The sequence below is a fragment of the Microcaecilia unicolor genome, chromosome 7 (assembly GCF_901765095.1).
Source record: "Microcaecilia unicolor chromosome 7, aMicUni1.1, whole genome shotgun sequence".
Taxonomy (NCBI): Eukaryota; Metazoa; Chordata; class Amphibia; order Gymnophiona; family Siphonopidae; genus Microcaecilia; species Microcaecilia unicolor.
Genome location: NC_044037.1, coordinates 231,509,985 through 231,530,074, shown reverse-complemented (window position 1 = coordinate 231,530,074; position 20,090 = coordinate 231,509,985). Strand labels below are relative to the sequence as shown.

Below are 20,090 nucleotides of genomic sequence, written 5' to 3'. Positions count from 1 at the left end.
GATAAAGGAAATCATTAGAGCCAAAAAACAATCCTTCAGAAAGTGGAGAAGAGAACCAACTGAAAGTAACAGGATAGATCATAAGGAATGCCAAGCCAAATGCAAAGCGGAGATAAGGAGGGCAAAAAAGGACTTTGAGAAGAAATTAGCGTTGGAAGCAAAAATACATAGTAAAAACTTTTTTAGATACATTAAAAGCAGGAAACCGGCCAAAGAGTCGGTTGGGCCGCTGGACGAAAATGGTGTTAAAGGGGCGATCAAGGAGGACAAAGCCGTAGCGGAGAAATTAAATGAATTCTTTGCTTCGGTCTTCACCGAGGAGGATTTGGGGGGGACACCGGTGCCGGAAAGAATATTTGAAGCGGGGGAGTCGGAGAAACTAAACAAATTCTCTGTAACCTTGGAGGATGTAATGGGTCAGTTCAGCAAGCTGAAGAGTAGTAAATCACCGGGACCTGATGGTATTCATCCCAGAGTATTAATAGAACTAAAAAATGAACTTGCGGAGCTACTGTTAGAAATATGCAATCTGTCCCTAAAATCGAGTGTAATACCGGAAGACTGGAGGGTAGCCAATGTTACTCCGATTTTTAAGAAAGGTTCCAGAGGAGATCCGGGAAATTATAGACCGGTGAGTCTGACGTCGGTGCCGGGCAAGATGGTGGAGGCTATTATTAAGAATAAAATTGCAGAGCATATACAAAAACATGGACTGATGAGACAAAGTCAGCACGGATTTAGTGAAGGGAAGTCTTGCCTCACCAATCTAATGCATTTTTTTGAGGGGGTAAGCAAACATGTGGACAATGGGGAGCCGGTTGATATTGTATATCTGGATTTTCAGAAGGCGTTTGACAAAGTGCCGCACGAAAGACTCCTGAAGAAATTGCAGAGTCATGGAATCGGAGGTAGGGTATTATTATGGATTAAGAACTGGTTGAAAGATAGGAAGCAGAGAGTAGGATTGCGTGGCCAGTATTCTCAGTGGAGGAGGGTAGTTAGTGGGGTCCCGCAGGGGTCTGTGCTGGGTCCGTTGCTTTTTAATGTATTTATAAATGACCTAGAGATGGGAATAACTAGTGAGGTAATTAAATTCGCCGATGACACAAAATTATTCAGGGTCGTCAAGTCGCAGGAGGAATGTGAACGATTACAGGAGGACCTTGCGAGACTGGGAGAATGGGCGTGCAAGTGGCAGATGAAGTTCAATGTTGACAAGTGCAAAGTGATGCATGTGGGTAAGAGGAACCCGAATTATAGCTACGTCTTGCAAGGTTCCGCGTTAGGAGTTACGGATCAAGAAAGGGATCTGGGTGTCGTCGTCGATGATACGCTGAAACCTTCTGCTCAGTGTGCTGCTGCGGCTAGGAAAGCGAATAGAATGTTGGGTGTTATTAAGAAGGGTATGGAGTCCAGGTGTGCGGATGTTATAATGCCGTTGTATCGCTCCATGGTGCGACCGCACCTGGAGTATTGTGTTCAGTACTGGTCTCCGTATCTCAAAAAAGATATAGTAGAATTGGAAAAGGTACAGCGAAGGGCGACGAAAATGATAGTGGGGATGGGACGACTTTCCTATGAAGAGAGGCTGAGAAGGCTAGGGCTTTTCAGCTTGGAGAAGAGACGGCTGAGGGGAGATATGATAGAAGTGTATAAAATAATGAGTGGAATGGATCGGGTGGATGTGAAGCGACTGTTCACGCTATCCAAAAATACTAGGACTAGAGGGCATGAGTTGAAGCTACAGTGTGGTAAATTTAAAACGAATCGGAGAAAATTTTTCTTCACCCAACGTGTAATTAGACTCTGGAATTCATTGCCGGAGAACGTGGTATGGGCGGTTAGCTTGACGGAGTTTAAAAAGGGGTTAGATAGATTCCTAAAGGACAAGTCCATAGACCGCTATTAAATGGACTGGAAAAATTCCTCATTTTTAGGTATAACTTGTCTGGAATGTTTTTACGTTTGGGGAGCGTGCCAGGTGCCCTTGACCTGGATTGGCCACTGTCGGTGACAGGATGCTGGGCTAGATGGACCTTTGGTCTTTCCCAGTATGGCACTACTTATGTACTTATGTACTTATGAACAAGAGATGGTGGTGGTAAGGAGTGAAGACTGCTATCAGCCGATCTCAGACAGCAGAGAGGAGAATAAGGAATGAGTAACTTGTTGAGGTAAAGAGGGGCAGAGGGAGATCTGGATTTATAGACCAATAGAAGTAATTTAAACTTTATGCGTGCTAAGATAAAGTGTTTGGACATCAGAAGGGGAGTGACATGATCGAAATGTTGTGCATTGTGGAGAAGTTTAACCACCATCGATTGAATTGACTGGAGATGTTTGATACTTTGTAATGGCAATCCAAGCGAGATATGACCAAGGTTTGAATGAGTTGGCATAATGAAGTAGCAGGCAGAATGGAGCGAACAGCCTGGACACAGTGATGGTAAGGAGAGGGGCCAAGAAAATGTTAGAGGACCGATGACAGCATAGAGCCTTGGTGGACTCCAGAGTGAAGTGGAAGTGATTCCATGGTCTCATTGTAAAATGATAGATGATAGGAGTGATCAGCAAACCAAGAAAATGCAGTGTCTGAGATACCAATAGAAGAGTATGGTTGATGAGGTCAAATGCTAAAGACAGATCTAGAGAGATTACAATTACTGAGTGGCGTTCATCAAGTGAAGTGCGAAGAAGTTCATATAGAGAGAGTAGTAATGTTTCAGTACTGTGATTTGGTTGGAAGACTGCCTGAAATAGATGGAGGATATTACTGAATTGAATATGTTGAATGAGTTGTGTATAGACCAATTTTTCAAGAATTTTAGCAATGAAAGGTAGACTAGAGATGGGGCAGAAAATTGACAGAGAGATTGAGTTTAAGCGTCTTAAGTAAAGGGCGAACAGATTCATGCTTCCATAAGGATGGAGCTATACTTTAATGGAGAAACGAGGAGAGTAGGGGAAGTAAAAGCGGGATGATTACAGGGCTGAGACGTTTGACTACAACAGCGGTCCATGGATCTGCTGAGGATGATGAGGAATTAAGGGAGACTAAGATGCGAGAGAGAGAGAAAATGCTGTGGACAAATTGAAGGAGGACCAAGAGGAAGAAGGGCAAGTAGAAGGAGAGGGGGGAGAAGAAGAGATCAAAGGTTATGGTTCCAAGGTAATTGATTCAGCAGAGGAGGAAGTGCAGAATGAAGTTAGGAAGTTTTGATTGCCAGGCAGATGGCAAAGTGCTCAAAGGTAAAATGAAGGGGTCATAACATGGAGTAATAGTGCAAGCTAGGAAGATGGTGTGAAGCACATGGAACAATATCTAGGGCAATATTGTTCCTGAAAAATGAAGACTTCTCTGAGCATAGAGCTCTCCTGTATTCGTGGTAGCATCTTCAAAAAACAAAAGCGCTGAGGAGGAGCCAGTGTCTTTCAGACTCTCATTGGTGGGAACACAAAAGGCGGAGGGCAGGGCAGAGCCAAGGCGTGCAGTGAAGGCAGGTGGCAGTCTTTGAAACCAAGGGGCATGGTTATCAAGGAGTGTACGAAGTGATTGATCCAAAGAGATGGGAATTCAGAGAAGAGGGAGACAAGGGAGGGAGTTGGGCGACAAACGAGGAAAGAGCTGAAAAGGCATTATCATCAAGGGATCTGTAGAAACATGGGAGCAGTGCAGGGGGAGGATAGAGAGGGACAGGAAGAACCAAAAAGAAAGTAACAAAATGGTGGTCCGACCAAGGCACATAAACAGCAAGAAGAGAATGCACAGGGATAGTAAGAGTAAGGGGTAGAGAAAACAAAATCTAAAGTATTCCCAGCTTTATGAATTGGAAAGGTAATGTGTTGGGCATTCAGACTTGATGTTAATGAGAGAAAGGAGAAATAAACCACAGAGGGAGGAAGGTTGAAATCACCTACAAGAAGGAGTGGGGAGAACAATGTAGAGCATTCAGAAACAAAGTCTGAGAGTTCATCAATAGAAAACACTGAAGGCAGAGGAGGATAATATAGAATAACAAGGAAGATTGGGTGAACGGGAGTGGAGAGACATAGCAAAAGTACCTCAGACACAGATTGAAAGGAAACTGGGGGGGGGGGGGGGGGGGAGCAAGCATCTAAAAGAGCAGAGATGTCCCATGGATGGAGCCAGGTTTCGGTGCTGAACAAGAGGTCTAAGTCGTTAAAAGAAATCAAGTCCAAGATCAAGGCTGATTTGTGTCAGAGCATATGAACATTCAAAAGGCCACATTTTAAGAGAGGAGGCAGAAACAGAGGGGTGAAGCAGGCAAAGCCAGGTGGGACAGGAATTAGAAAGCTGTACAGTCAGCGGGGTAAGCACCGCAGGGGGGCGCCGACCTTTGGAGGGTGCCGCCCAGGTCCATTCACTTGCAAAATCTTTTACCCGAAGTTGTGATTCTCCTCTCTCCCCTGCTCTTCCCTCTCCGCGTCAGGAAGTGAAGGCAGCCCAGCAGTGCTAACTGAGGCAGACACGCTCTGCTAAAGTTGCTTCAAAGAGTACAACCAGTGATATATATGTCTTTGGTGTGGGAAGAACTCCATATTCAGGGTGAGCTTGAACAACATTCAAATTAAAGAGAACAGGTTTGGGAGTTCCAAGATGGCCGCTGACTGAGACAGACGTGTTTTAGAGCTCCTCCAGATTTTACTGTTAGCCCAGCAGCAAAGACCTTTGATATCTTCTGGCTTGATTGAATCTTATCTGCAACGAGCTCAGGTTTCAACAGCAGCGTCGGTGAGCAGTTCGCTGGAACAGCCCAGGATAGGAGACCAGGAGCTGAACCTTGAACTGGAAGTTTCTTTGAGCCCCGATGCAAGGGCCCCTCCTCCCCAGCCTGTGAGAAGTAATTCTCCGGTGGCGGGGTCCTTAGCCCTGAATACCGAAGTGTTACAGGGTGGAACTGGATGGGTGGCAGTGTTAGCCTTAACGGAGAACGTGGGAGATTTGTCAGCTTCTTCCCTGTTATCTGACACTGCCGGAAAAACACAGAAGGAGTTGCGAGGGACATTGAAAGGTGAGAAACATGTTTCACAGGAAGAGAGTGAGAGCATTGCATTTGCTAAACTTTTTCAGAAACCAGATGAAGTGACATTGGACAATTTATGGCAGTTGATTGCAGAAATGGGGAAGTTTTTGTGCCCCCCAGATGAGGAAAATAAGAAATGAAGTTGTGATATAAGATGGGAAGGTAACAGAAATTGAGAATGAGGTGAAAATAGTTAAAGCAGATTTGGCTAAACAGGAAAAGGATGTTTTAGAGTTGAAATCACAGCAAACAGCAAACAGCAAACAACAATGCTTAAAGACTTGGTTAATTTAAGGAGAAAATCAGAAATGCTGGAAAATACTTCAAAATCTAATAATCTGCGTTTTATAAAGTTTCCGCGACAACCACTTATCTCCCCTCGGGAGATGCTAAAAAATTACCTCAGAGAAATTCTAGAGATAGAAGATAAAGATATGCCACCCTTTTCACTGGTTTTTTATATACCTGTGAAGGGTTTGGATCCTTTACAAAGGAATAATATTCAGAATGCGCAACCATTGGATGTTTCTGCCCTTCTTGAAATGTCGGATTCAAAACAGATAACACCAACTACTATGTTGGCCACAGTAGCGTTACCTTCGAACAAGATCTGGATTTTAAAGAAGTTTTTTCAGAATAAAGAAAAAACCTTTCATGGTTTGCAAACTCATGTTTTTCCAGATCTAGCGAGGGAAACGCAAAGGCGACGACAAATGTTTTTACAGATGAGACAGGAGACACTTCAACTTGGCGCAACTTTTTACCTTAAATATCCTTGCAAATGTTTAATCTCCTATCAAGCCGTGAAATATGTTTATTTTGATCCTGACCAATTGTCATCTTTTTTAACATCTAAGAGAGCTCCTAGTTAAGTAAAGTTGAATAGAAACTCGTCTGTATCTCAAAACTTGATTTATAAAGTTTATTACCTGTTTTCTCCTATTTAGGAATCTTGGACTCCTGTTGTGGACTTTAAATGAAGCTATAATATTTAATTTGTGTTATGAATAATATCTTTAGGTTTAATTGTAATAGTGGATTTTTCTTTACAAGTTTATACTTGTTTACTATGTATAAAAACAATAAATAAAATATTTTAAAAAAAAAAGAGAGAACAGGTTTTGAGGGAGGTGTGCAAGTGAGACTGGGGAGAAATAAACAAATAAATAGTGTAATTGTTTGTTAAAATCTGTAAGTGGTTCCAAGTTTTTTTTTCAGAGTATGTACACTGAGAGGAGGGCATGACTGCAATGATGTGTGCATAATTATCAGGTAACCTGAGATATTTATAGCTAAAAGCCATTTCATTGGCTGATGGTTCAAACAGTAGGTTCAAAGAGGAAATTTAGCTGTGGTGTGTCATGAAGAGCTGGTAAGTGAAAATCTGATTGCTTTTTTTTGTGTGTAATTACTAAATGTTTATTTCTTATATATCTCCACCATTCATGATGTATTGTAAGCCACATTGAGCCTGCAAAGAGGTGGGAAAATGTGGGATACAAATGCAATAAATAAATAAATATAAAACATTCTGCTTGGATAGGAAGAGTTTGTGATATGTGAAAATACATTTTGCTTTAATGAAATTGCTAAACTTTAGAGTCAGTGCTTTTTTTTGTTTGTTTTTAGGTTATGGATTTTGTTTGTTTTTATTTATTAACCTTTTTATGTCTGTGCAGAAAGTGCCTTTGAGAAAGAACTTAAAAAAGAATCCAGCGCTGGCTTCTGTTCTTTATGATCTGGCAGAAAGGCATCCGCTCACCCTATTGGTAGTTAAAGATTATATACAGCTTAGTCTGGGTGAGAGAGATATGGAGAATGACAGAAGGGAATGACTGTAAGGCCCACTTGGGTCTGCCCAAGCCTGAAACAGTGCTGCAGAGATTGCACAGTTCCTGGCTTTTATGTGGTTCATTCTGGGCAGGAGGACCATAAAATCATAGTTTCAACGAACTCTGTCACGGATACCAGAAACATTTGAAGATTATTCCTCGGGGAGTGGTTACAGAGTACTGTAGGCCATGTTCGTTTTTCCATGTGCTCTTGATTTTTTAACATTTATTTCACATTTTGTATTTCAGGCCCGGTTGTCTCTGTTTTTATTTTTCACCCCCATAGTTTTCTATGTTTGGAATATGTCCACTTTGAGAATTTACATCTACTATCTTATTTTGCAATGTATAGCAATTTGTTTTCTAAGAATATTGCTGACAATTCCTGTCAATGTGGCAAGTGGTGAGCGATCATTTTCACGGTTAAAAATCATAAAAAATTATTTGCGATCAAGTATTTCTCAAGAAAGGCTTGTAAGCCTTGCCATCTTGTGCCACATGGAGGGGGGGGGGGCGCCAACTGATAGTCTGCAGGGGGGCACAGAGACCCTAGACACGGCCCTGTTTGCAGTGGTTGGGGATCGGAGAAAAAGGGAGGATGCAGCCGAAGGAGTATGGGGATTGGAAGGGAGGGAGATGGAGTCAGCAGGGCAGGGGTCATCGGAGGAGAGGCTAAGGTCCAGTGTAAGAGAAGTGGCAAGAGAGCAACAAGTAGCATGGTGACAAGGAGCACAACCTAGAAAATGGCAGCATAGACCATATAACCTATCCAGTCTGCCCATTCCTACCAACTATTAGGTTCTTCAATATCTTTCTCTCCCTTAGCATTCCTCTGTGCTTCATTCTACTAGCCACAGAAGGGCTAACATTAGCTGCACTCACTGTAACTTATCTACTCCTACCCTAGCTGAGATCTTTTTCTTTTCTGACTTCATATGCAATCTTCCCTTAAGTTAGAGAGTAAAAAGGTGACTATCTAACTCATATTACTCTAACTTATCTGTCCCTCTGTTCAACTTCTACTTATCCCTATCCTGTTTATTATTATTATTATTTAATTTTTATTGTTTCAGCAACTATATTTTTTATAGTTTTTATTTATTTTTGTAGCGCCGGTGTGTACCCGGCGGTAATCAGGCAGTGCCTTGTGCTGCCTTATTACTGCCAGGTTAGCACAGGAGCCCTTACTGCCACCTCAATGGGTGGTGGTGGTAAGGGCTCCCCATGAAATGGCTGCATGGCAAGTGCTTCTCTTGCCACATGGTCATTTCTTTAAAAAAAAGGAAAGACCTACCTTTTACCCACCGCAGTAAAAGGAGGCCTCAGCGCACATCAAAAACTTGCACCAACACCAGAGCAGGCCCCCTTTTGTTGCAGCTTGGTAAAAGGGGTCCTGAGTGAATTCCTTCAAAAAGGTGGTAAATAAATCCTAATAAATAAATAAACAAAATATGTAAACCACTTTGGTTGTACCACAGAAAGGCAGTTTATCAAATCCATCACCCTTTACTCTCATTGCAAATTATTTTAAATAAATTGAATAATGACATCAAGACTTATAAACAGTTTGTCTTACCATGGGGCTGCCTGAGGCCATGAAAGATTGTTACTCCATACGGCCTCAGTGAGGACTGGAAGATGATCTGTGGGTTGGTTTCTTTAAACTTATTGGCCTTCATCACTGCTAGTCTGGTCCAGTCAGTATAATATAAATTATCCTCAAAAAGGCTTATTCCAAAGGGATGAGGAATCAACCCTCCATGAATTACTGTTTTTCTGTTTAAAAAAAACCAAGGTACTTCTTAATTAAATATAAAATTCAAATGTTTATCACAAAGGTAACATTAAATTTTAAAATAGTGATATCCAATATCTGGTAGTTCTTCACATTTTCTGATATCAATAAATTATCTTTGTTCCAAAATTGTTATAGAATATGGTCCCCTGCACCTAAATCTGCGTGCCGGGATTTATGCCACATTTTCATCGGTGTAAATGTAGGCACATCATTTTAGGCACTAGAATATCAACCAAGCATATTCTATATACCATGCGTGAATCTAGGCACTGCTTATAGAATACACTTAGGTGGAAATGTTTTCCGTGCGGATTTTTTAGGCACCATATATAGAATCCCTCCTCCCCTATATACCTATGTGTAGGCTCAGGTGGTATGGAAAATGCGTTAAATAAATTATCAGTTCATATTTTGAGCTCATCCTCGCTGACACATTTTATTTTTTTTATAGCTCAAAAAGCCTTGTGGACCCCAATTAAAGTGTCTAAGGGGCTCTTGACATGCATTTAATATCCACCAACAGGCTGCTGCAAAACATGGCATTTTGCCTGTTAGCACAAAATAACCTGCGACCTGCAAAACAAAAATGGCCTTAAAAATATGCTGTGGTAAATCTGAGCTTAGTACATGAGAAAGTCCCACACTAGAATGCGCTAAACTCAGATTTAAAAGGGCCTGTAAAAATTTACTAATGGGTATAACACTTATTGTTAGTCCTGTAATTATAATATAGATACATTCCTCCACATGCTGTTTAAATTTGCAATGTTTTTGGGTAACTGTGTGGAATAAAATCTGTTCAATATCGAATTTGGATGAGCAGCTGTGATTTTGTATCCTTATCTGGAAGTCCATTGTGATTGTTACATCTATCTGAAGAGGATTCTTACCTGTTGCATTTTCTATTGTTTTTAGCTCTTACATTAACAGTATCTAACTGGAAAGACAACACATTTATATAGTAGATGTCAAGTGTCAGTGGAATGCAGCAGTGGCATAGCTACAGGGGCCATGGGGGCATGGGCCCCCCCAAACTGGATCTGTGCCCCAGCAGCAGGAGCAGCAGCAGCAGTAGTCGGTGGGTGGGGGGTGGCAAGGTGGCGGTGGGGGGTGGCAGGGAGGTGGACCAAAATGTGCCCCCTCACTTTGGGCTCTGGCCCCCCCCCCACCTCGAGGTCTGGCTACACCCCTGGAATGTAGTGTGTTTAAAACACAAATATGAGTCTATGTCAGCAGAGAAATATGAACAATCTTTTAAATGACAAAGGAAAAGTCTAGATCAATATGTGCAGGTGTCTTAAATTCTGTGTGCAAAGCAGGAACAGGAAACTCCCGCTACAGAAATCCAGCAGATATAGCAAAGGAGCAGAGGATGACAATCACTTCCAAGCCGTGAGTAGTTAGTAAAGAATTCTTTATTGAACTCACTTTGTCATCCTCTGCTCCTTTGCCATACCATCTTAAATTCTGTACCTGATATACTATCCACTGCCTTCAGTACCATGTGCATTTGTAGGTATTGTTGCAATGCTACTGTTAACTTTGCAAAAGTAATTCATAAAGAATTTGAATACAGATGGCATTAACTTTTTGAATCAACAAGCCTAACAATCACTGGGAGGTGCTGGGCTAAGAAACAAGAAGTTAGAGTTGCCTCCTATGTTCTGTTTAACCTCTGTCTCTATGACCTGCAATAAAATATATCAAGAAAGCTCCTATTTGTGACTTCCTTCTATTCCCAGAATAACATCTCTCTCCCTCTGGCTACCATTAAGCTTAGCGATAGGCTTTCCTATGAATATGTGCTTCCAAATAAAGCAGACTAGTTTAACTTTGAACTGATCTCCATGCTTCATATTCACAAGCAATTGCTTTTGAGAGCCTTTGCCTCTTCTGGGACCAGAGAAAATCTGATCACAAGGCTCAAGTTCTAAATGATACCATTAACATTTTGGGGGTTTATTAAAACTCCCAACAGTACTGCCAGGTTGGTACTGCTAATCTGCCATCTTGACTCACCATCATCGCCCACTACTACCCACCAGACATACTAGTTTTCCATGGTCTAGATGTGGTAAGCATATCACCCTATCAACACAAAGGGGCATAGTTATCAACGTGGGCTACCATTCAGAAGCATAGCCAGGCTGTGACGCCAGGAGGAACAGACAGGGACTGCGTAGGTGCGCACGCCCATTACTTAGGCATTATGAACTGCTGAAAAATAGGTGCCAGCACTGTTGGAAGTCTGTTAAGGGGAGCTGTCGCTGGCACTCCAGATAGCTATGCCTCTGCTACCATTAACACATCTTATTTTACTACTAACTCATGCTATTTTAGCACAGGTCCCATTGTATGCAATGAGACCTAGTCACTAATAACTGGGGTTAACAGTAAAATAGCATGTCTTAATGGTAGCTCACACTGATAATTTGTTCCCTAAATGGGAAAAAACTTTTATTTCATCTGAGCCTACATGACTTTTGAAAACTATTAACCCCTGGATTCTATAAATGGTGCCCAAGTTTACATGTGATCCTGAGATCTGCCTGCAAATAGATAACGAGCTGATGTTGATTTGCACTAATTTGGATTTGCACATGGCTCTGGCTGCATGTGATTCTATAAAGATCTGCACCCAAATCCTCTCACGCACAATCCAAAAGGGGGTGTGGCCATAGGAGGAGCATGGGCAGGTCAGAGGCATTTACAAATGATGTGCACATTCTTACAGAATTCTGGCGATCTGCACTCAACTTGCATGCCAGGATTTACACCAGGTGAATCTCTAGATGCATTTTTTAATGTGAAGCTTGATCTGCAGCCATTCATAGGTACAATTGATTACTTTGACAAGTTGTTTATTCATGTGATATAGATTAGTTTGTTTCTAGACCTATTGTCCATGCACATAGTCACAAACGCCTGATGCAGGCCCTGTCGCCGAAACATGGTCTATGTTGAGTCAGATCGAAGAACTGTTAATAAAAGACTTCCTGCCTTTCTCTTCCACTCTGCTGCTTTTCTTTGTTTGCTTGCTTTGTGCAGAGTACGGACTCCTGTTTGTGTTTTCTCCATGTCAAGGTTTTATCATTTATGAACTGTATTGTCCTTTTTAAAATGTTTCTTACATATTAGTGTATGGTTTTACTTTATTGATCACTGTATCTCTTTGGTAATAATTGGACCCATGGACTACCTGTCTATCAGAGCACGAAAGCTTGAAATGACAACCTTGAACTATTTTCACATTTGGATACATCATGGACTTCTTTGAAACAACAATACTATAAATCATGACAATCATGAAAGTCACGTAACCTGTCAGTATGAGTATTAGATAAACTTTGGAGAAGCATGATTGTAACCCAAGGGTTACAAATATAGAATCAAAAGATTCCATGAAGTTAACCTTTCAGTTTATACAAATATTCATACACTCTACTTGTTCAAAAGATTATAAAATATTTGAATATAAAGTCGCATATGCATGTATGCGAGTTTTAACCAGATCAAAGAGAGTAGTATGTAGGTTTCAAGTTGAACTGCAAATGATTTATCAGATCCAATTTATGGTTTGCTCCAGTTCAGTTCTGATTAAGCAAATCCCCTGGTTCAGGTAGGACCTGAATTGGCTCACCTATACCTAGTTTAACAATGAAACCTGCTCTCGTTCAGAGTATTATGTATCTTATTTGTCAGAATGATCTTCACTGGAATGCATGACATACAATGGCAGTGCTTCATCTAGTATTTCCTACCTGTGGAGGCCATCATAGGTTGTGGTTTCAATATAATCATAGCGGCTATCAACCCAGTAAATCCTTTTTGACAGAATATCCAGAGTTATGCCAGCTGGCCATCCTAATTTTGTTTTGATCAAGTCTTGACGATGTGTACCGTCCATAAAGGCTCTTTCCAACTTAGGCTCTCCTGACTGACTGTCCCAATCTGAGAAAAATAAGTAACTGTAAAAGAAAAAAGAAGAGTAAAGGTTCCATGGTTTCTCAGATTTGAAATCATTTTTTGGAAAACTCTGAACTAATTAAAAAATCAAAACATATTGCTTTATTATATTCTTTTTCAACTTTTTCCCTTTTCACGTCCATCGTTGAACCCCTCCTCTAGCTAGTGTGCCTACATACCTCCAGAAAGTTCTTACTAGATTAAGGGCTAGAAGAGCATCTCCCCAAAGATGAACTGTCATAGATGCTCTTGACTCATCAAGGCCCATCATATCCCTTACTGAACTAATAACTCCAAATCCAGAAAATGATCAGGCCCAACCCAGACAGATATTGGATGTGAACTAAGATCTCCAGCAAATGAAGCTTGAAAGGGTATGACTGAGACACAGGTCCAGCCTTGACTGATTGCAGTTTAGTTACAAAAGAATCATGAGAGTGAGGTGATGCTAGCCTTTTCATAACAGCCTTATTTGCTAAATAGATAATCATATAAATGCTCTGTATTTGGAACATACTTAAATGATATTTCAGAATCGATATGTAACAGTGAAGAAATACAAATGCATGTTGAAACTTTTATCAATTTGAAGGCTATACTATGAAAAATAGACCACAAAGAATGTAATAAAAAATACAGTACCATGTAGGTATCAAACAATATTGGCTAACAGTAATATGTTCTTCCAAGTACTTTTTTAATTCAAATATATTATTGACTTGCTGATAAGGTCACCATCAATCAGATTGTGTTTATGGTCTAATTCAGAAGTTTTGAGCATAATTTTAAAAAGGATGTACAAATAGCAATTAAAATGTCTAGGTTGGGGCCAATGTTCCCTCTAAGCTGTGCAGAGTCCTTTACCTATATTCCTGCCAGTAGGGGACTGTTTCAATATCACATTTTCAATAACAAGGGACGGAGAAGTTCAAGAGGTCTTTTACTAAAGATTAACGACTTATCTGCAGCAGGGCCCATATGAATAAAATGGGCCTTGCTGTAGATAACTCGAGCTAATCTTCAGTAAAAGACCCCCTCAGTAGAACTTCAGAGGGCCTGCCTGTCCTTAGCAATTGAAAACACAATATTGAAGCACCCCCCCCCCCCCCCACACACACACACACACATATACACTGACAGCAATGTAGTTGGAGAACACCGCACAACATATAGGGAATATTGTTTGGGACGTCTCAATTTCCTTTAGTATTTTAGAACAAAATCTGCTAATGTAAGCCAGCTCTAAAGTGCATCAAAGAATGGACAAGTCACATGTGGCAGGAACATCCATTTTAGAGTAATAAACATCTAAAATATCAACAGCCACAACACAGCCACATAAATATGTGCCTGCATTTCAGATCATACACGTTTATGTGCCGGCACATCCGTTTACATGTTCTAACACTGTCACAGCGTCCAATATCCTTGTGTGGTACTACTGGTGGAGGGTCAAGATAGAAACATTGTGGACTTAAGGGGGAAAGCTCCTCTCCAGTGGGGCACTACACAAAACAAGAACTTTTCTAAATCCTAGAAATATTGGGGAGCACGTGTAAATCCTATGTCTTCTTAGTCAGAGACATGCATATCCCTTCTGAAATGGGGAATGCACATCTATTTTTTCACTCCGCCCAAGTCCCACCTCAAACACAGCCAGACCGTGCCCCCTTGCTATATGCATGTTTTTGAGTTTTAGACATGTCAGCTTTGAAGAATCAGGATTTAGACCATATATTCAATATACATATCTAAATGACAGGTTATGCATGTCTAGAACTAGCATAAGGTAACACATGTGAAGGGTAATTTTATAATAGGTTGCCTAGGTAGGAAGTCCATGTAAGTAATTATTTTGAGGCTATTTCATAAAGACAATGTAGGTATTTCTGTAGCAATCGTGGGTAAAATGGACATATATGCATTTATATCTACTCAGACTGTCAAAGTAATGCTTTGATGTTTCTCTCATATATACTATCTGCTACCACATTTGCTTATTTCCAATCTGAGGAAGAAGGGCAACCTTCGAAAGCTCATCAAGAAATGTATTAAGTTATGTCCAATAAAAAAGGTATCATCTTATTTTCTTTTCCATGTTTTATTTTGTTTGATTTCTATTGATAACCTTTAAGAGTGGACTAACACAGCTACCACACCTCTCTACATCTACTCAGGAACTGGTGTAAATTTCCACGCATAAAATATGGTGTACTTTGTGATTCCATCCACACTTTACTTTGTGATTCCATCCACACTTTACCCCAACTCCTCCCCAAACATGCCTACACTTGGGTCACATAAAAGTAGGCACAAACCATCTCTGACTACTTTATATGTTAGTAGCCCCTGGGGTAATTTTCTAAAAGCCCCTTTCCACAGGGAAGCAGGGTTTATCCTGAAAAATAAAGTTTATAAAATTACCCCAAATTTCAAAGAAAAATGTTAGATTCTAGAAAAGCATGGATTACACAATTCAAACAATCCATTCACATTTCCCATTTGTGATAAATACTTGGTTGCATATACGTTTTGAATGAAGCCAAAGAAATAAAGCAATGATAGTATTTTGAATTTTCCAATATTTGAAATGTTGGAAGGAATTGTGTAAAGGGGATTATTATCTGGCTGGCTGGCTCTCTTTGGGCACCATAACTATCCTCAAAAGGGACAAAATGAACTAAATTTGGCAAATCTGAATACAATCTTAAATAAAATATTTTTTTCTGGAACAGCCTCTTTTCTATCTGATTTATCTTTTCTTTGTAATCAGGACACTAAGGATTGACAAGTCGCAACAACTGGAAAAATCTTAAGGGCCCATTTACTAAGCAGTGGTAATCCCACTGTGGGCTTATCGCACGGCAATCAGGAACTACCACTGGCATAATGAAGGTGCCAGCGGTAGTTCCACCCCCAGCGCGTGCCATTTTAGGTGCTAGGGGAAATAGGTCCCTATTTTTTATCACAGCAATTACCCAGCGGCAGCGCTGCCTGGTTGCTGCCATGTTGGCACGGGAGCCCTTATCACTACCTCAATGGGTGATAGTAAGTGCTTCCCCCACTTGGCCATGCGATTGCAATCTTACCGTGTGGCCATAGGGCCTCAGCACATGGCAAAAATGGCCACTGACACTAGTGCAGGGCCCCTTTTACCGCAGCTAAGTAAAAGGGGCCCCCTAATGAGGGTTAGCATAATATATACGTAATAAATCCAACACACCCTTCTACAAACCTGTTAAAAGCATTCACAAATGCAAGCCTCTCTATTCTTTTCCTACTTATGTACATTTGTGGCAGAGGGGTTTAAAAAAGGTTTGGATAGCTTCCTAAAAGAAAAGTCTATAAGCCATAGATAGACTTTGGGGGAAATCCACTACTTATTGCTAGGATAAGCAGCATAAAATGTATTGTACTGTTTTGGGATCTTGCCAGGTACTTGCAACCCGGATTAGCCACTGTTGGAAACAGAATTCAGGGCTTGATGGACCTTTGGTCTCTCCCAGTATGACAACACTTTTGTACTTAAGTCCTTAGCTTCCTTATGCTAACTATTACAGCATATTGCAATAGTATACTGTATGTTCTCAGTACCACAAGGAATAATCAGATTGCTACAATAAGTAGTGTAGCACAGCTCTGATCAGAATTATAAGACAACCTTTCTCAAATGAGGTAACCTACAGACTTTTTGTGGTCACCACAAATGAAGGCACCAGATAAAGTTAACTGAGCTATTGTAGGAAAACTTGCCAAAAGTATGTGGCTACACTTCAAGCTCACGAAAAACATTATGGTGAAAACTTCTATGATAAAATATGATAAAAGCTAACAATTGTGCCTTCCATGTATAACTCTGATACTGCTCTTTGAAACTAATTTGTATTGAAAAAGCGGTTAACAAGGTTGCAAAATCATTCAGAAATGTAGAAATACTTAGTGCATGATTTATACTGTGATTTGCACTGCTTGATATTATATAGTTCACTGATATCTTATTGTTTTATTTTGTTTTAATGCATTCACACTTTTATTAATAGCTTTGGTGTTTTATATGACCTGAATGTACTCAAAACAGATTTGCAAATGAATCCCCCTGTTTACTAAGCCGTGCTAGCTGCTGCAGCATGGCAGTGCCGACACAGCCCATTCAAAGTGAATGGGCTGTGTCGGCATTAGTGCACAGCGGATGCTAGTGAGGCTTAGTAACCAGGAGGGTAAAATGTGTAAAAGCTTTTCTTTAGTCTTTCATAATTTTGATCCATATGATACACTTGATTTGATATTTTTTGACCTAGGATATTTCTTTTTCTTTTTTTTTTTTTTTTGCTTCATATAGATTACTCACCCAACTGTTGGGTCAAGTGCAATCCCTCTGGGATTTCCCAAGTTTTCAGCAATGAGGGTTATACGGTTTGTTCCATCCACATTTACCATATCTATTCTGTTCACACTGGTTTCTACTATGTAGAGTTTATTGTTTACCCAGTCCACTGCTAAATTTTCTGGTGTGTCCACTGAAACATTCAAGACTTCATGGATGTTTGAGCCATCCATATCCACAGAAAAAACCTGAAATATAAAGCAAGTATTATCCCTTTGAAAATACAGCATCTGATGAATATATTGTAATATTAATTTGTAATGTAACATATTGAGGGGCATTTTTGAAATGACGTCCCGATTTTGGATATTTTGCGGAAACATCCAAAAATCCAGTAGTGAACGTGGCCATTTTCAAACAAAAGAAAGGTCCAACTTTTTGTTTGAAAATGGCCTTTTGCTAGATGTTTTTGTGCTCAGTGTGTCTATCTGTTAGGACCATTAAAAAAAAAAGTCCAAGGGTAAAACGCACAAAAACAAGCCATTTGGATGTATGGGAGTTCAGTATTCTAGGTAAACTGGTCACACAGGCATCCCAGCAAAACAGTGGGGTACCCTAGGGGGCATTGTAGTGGGCAACACATAAAAGGTCCCAAGTACACATCTCACCATTACCCCCTCCATATTGTATGGTGAGCCCTCCAAAACCTACCAAAAACCTTCATTACCCAACTGTACATCACTACAATAGCCCTTATGACTGCCTACAGGTGTCATCTATATGTGGGTACAGTAGGTTTTTAGTGGATTTTGGAGGGTTCACACTTTCAATCACAATTGTAACAGAGTGAGATGTGGGTCCCCTTCTCTACAGTGCACTGCATCTACCGCTATGCTACTCCAGAGACCTGCTTGCTACTCAGGCGACCTTCAGGGGGAGGAATGCTGGCTTCGGCCTAATCCCTGGTAAGCCTTTTCTCGGCTGAGAGGTGCCCAGCTCTTCCACCTGCTGCCTTTCAGGTGCTGTGGAGGACTTGCAGCTCATCTGCATATCCTTTACAGCCTTCTCCGAGGTGACTCCCAGGTCCACTCCGATCCACTCAGGGCCTCTGCTCTAGGTGCCGCACGCCGTATGGCGCAGGGCACTTTTCTCTTTACATTTATTTTTCTCACAGTTACTACTTATGGCTCCAATACACTTTTTCTTCTTGGTACTGTCCCTTCCTAATCTGTTTCTCCATCTGAAACCACTGTACACTGCAGGAACACATTATCCACCCTCTGTATTCATCATCTCACCATCTGTTTTTTCCTCTTCCTTTTTCTCAGCTCTCAACCTTCAACATTTCCTTCCTTCCATTCATCCATCTCCTTTCTATCTGAGTACATCTCGCCTTCATCACTGTCATCATACCTCTCCTACTCTTCTCCGTACTCTCTTGCTCCTTCTCCTGCTCTCCGCTGGGGACATAAATCCCAATCCTGGTCATCCACATCAGCTCTCATCCTATTTGTGCAGGTCACACCGTGATATCTCCAATCTAATTTCTGTTCCTCTCCTCCCCCCTTCTTCCCTGCCTTTCTCTTGCACTCTGTGGAATGCCCGCTCTGTCTGTAACAAACTTTCCTACATCCATGACCTCTTTATCTCTCGTACTCTCCATCTGCTTGCCCTAACTGAAACTTGGCTTTACCCTGAAGACTCTGCTTCAGTCGCGGCCCTATGCCATGGAGGTTATCTTTTCTCCCATACTCCTTGCCTGGTTGGCCATGGAGGTGGTGTTGGGCTACTATTTTCACCCTCTTGTAGATTTCAACCTCTTCTTCCACCTCAATCTCACTGTTTTTCTTCCTTTGAAGTCTACTCCATCTGTCTATTGCTCCTCTGCCTCTCCGAGTAGCAATCATTTATCGACCCCCTTTCTTCCTTTCTCCCTTTCTCACTGACTTTGATGCCTGGCTTTCCTTCTTTCTTGAACCTTCATCTCCTTCCCTCATTCTTGGGGACTTTAACATTCATGCTAATGATCCCTCTGATTCTTATGCTTCTCAGTTTCTTGCTTTAACATCCTCTTTCAATCTTCAACTGTGCTCCACTGCCCCCACTCACCAGAATGGCCACTGTCTTGATCTTATCCTCTTCTCAAACTGCTCACTCTCCAGTTTCTGTGCCTCAACTCTTCCCCTCTCTGACCATCATCTGATAACTTTCACACTTAAATACCCTCCTCCCCAGTCCCGTCCAATCTTAACCTATACATTTAGGAATCTTCAGGCTATTGACCCTTCTACTCTGTCCTCCAGTGTTTCAAATCTCTTCTCTACCACTATGTTATCCAAGTCTGTCAATGAGGCTGTCTCTTCCTATAATACTATTCTCTCCTCTGCTCTGGATACTCTCACTCCTCCCATTCCCCGTTCTGTAAAACATACCAAACCCCAGCCTTGGATTACCTCTAGAATCTGCTACCTACGTTCCTGTGCCCGTTCTGCCGAACACCTTTGGCTGAAATCCCGTGCCCATGCTGACTTCATACATTTCAAATTCTTGCTGACCTCCTTCCAGTCTGCTCTTTTACTTGCCAAACAGGACTATTTCATCCAGTTGACAAATTCTCTTGGCTCAAACCCTCAACGTCTCTTTGCCACACTGAACTCTCTCCTCAAAGTGCCTTCACCTCCAACCCCCCCCCCCCCCCCCTCTTCAGTTTCCCTCCAGACTCTGGCTGAGTTCTTTAATGATAAGGTTCACAAGATTAAACTTGAATTCTCAACCAGGTCACCTCCACCTCTTGTTCCCTTAGTCTATTCTCTCAACCCTCCAACCCCTGCCTCCTTTTCTTCCTTTTCTGAAATCACTGAAGAGGAAACTACACATCTTATTTCCTCCTCGAAACTAACTACTTGTTCCTCTGATCCTATTGCCACCCATCTACTTAACACTATCTCTCCTACTGTCATCCCTTTTATCAGTCATATCCTCAATCCTGATGCCTTCAAACATGCCGTAGTCACACCACTCCTTAAAAAACCTTCATTGGACCCTACCTGTCCTTCTAACTATCACCCCATCTCCCTCCTCCCTTTCCTATCCAAGATACTTGAACGTGCTGTTCACCGCCGTTG

General features: G+C 41.2%; 1 protein-coding gene across 1 annotated transcript in view; it reads right to left on the bottom strand.

The window, feature by feature from the left end:
• The window catches only part of LRP2 (LDL receptor related protein 2), a 334,494-nt gene that overhangs the window by 267,441 nt on the left and 46,963 nt on the right, over positions 1–20,090 (bottom strand). Inside the window, exons 8-10 of the mRNA XM_030210857.1 lie at positions 16,990–17,213; positions 12,437–12,643; positions 8,454–8,653 (exon numbers count right to left, since the gene is read on the bottom strand). Of these exons, the coding sequence (XP_030066717.1) occupies positions 8,454–8,653; positions 12,437–12,643; positions 16,990–17,213 (631 nt within the window). The remainder of the gene's footprint in view (positions 1–8,453; positions 8,654–12,436; positions 12,644–16,989; positions 17,214–20,090) is intronic.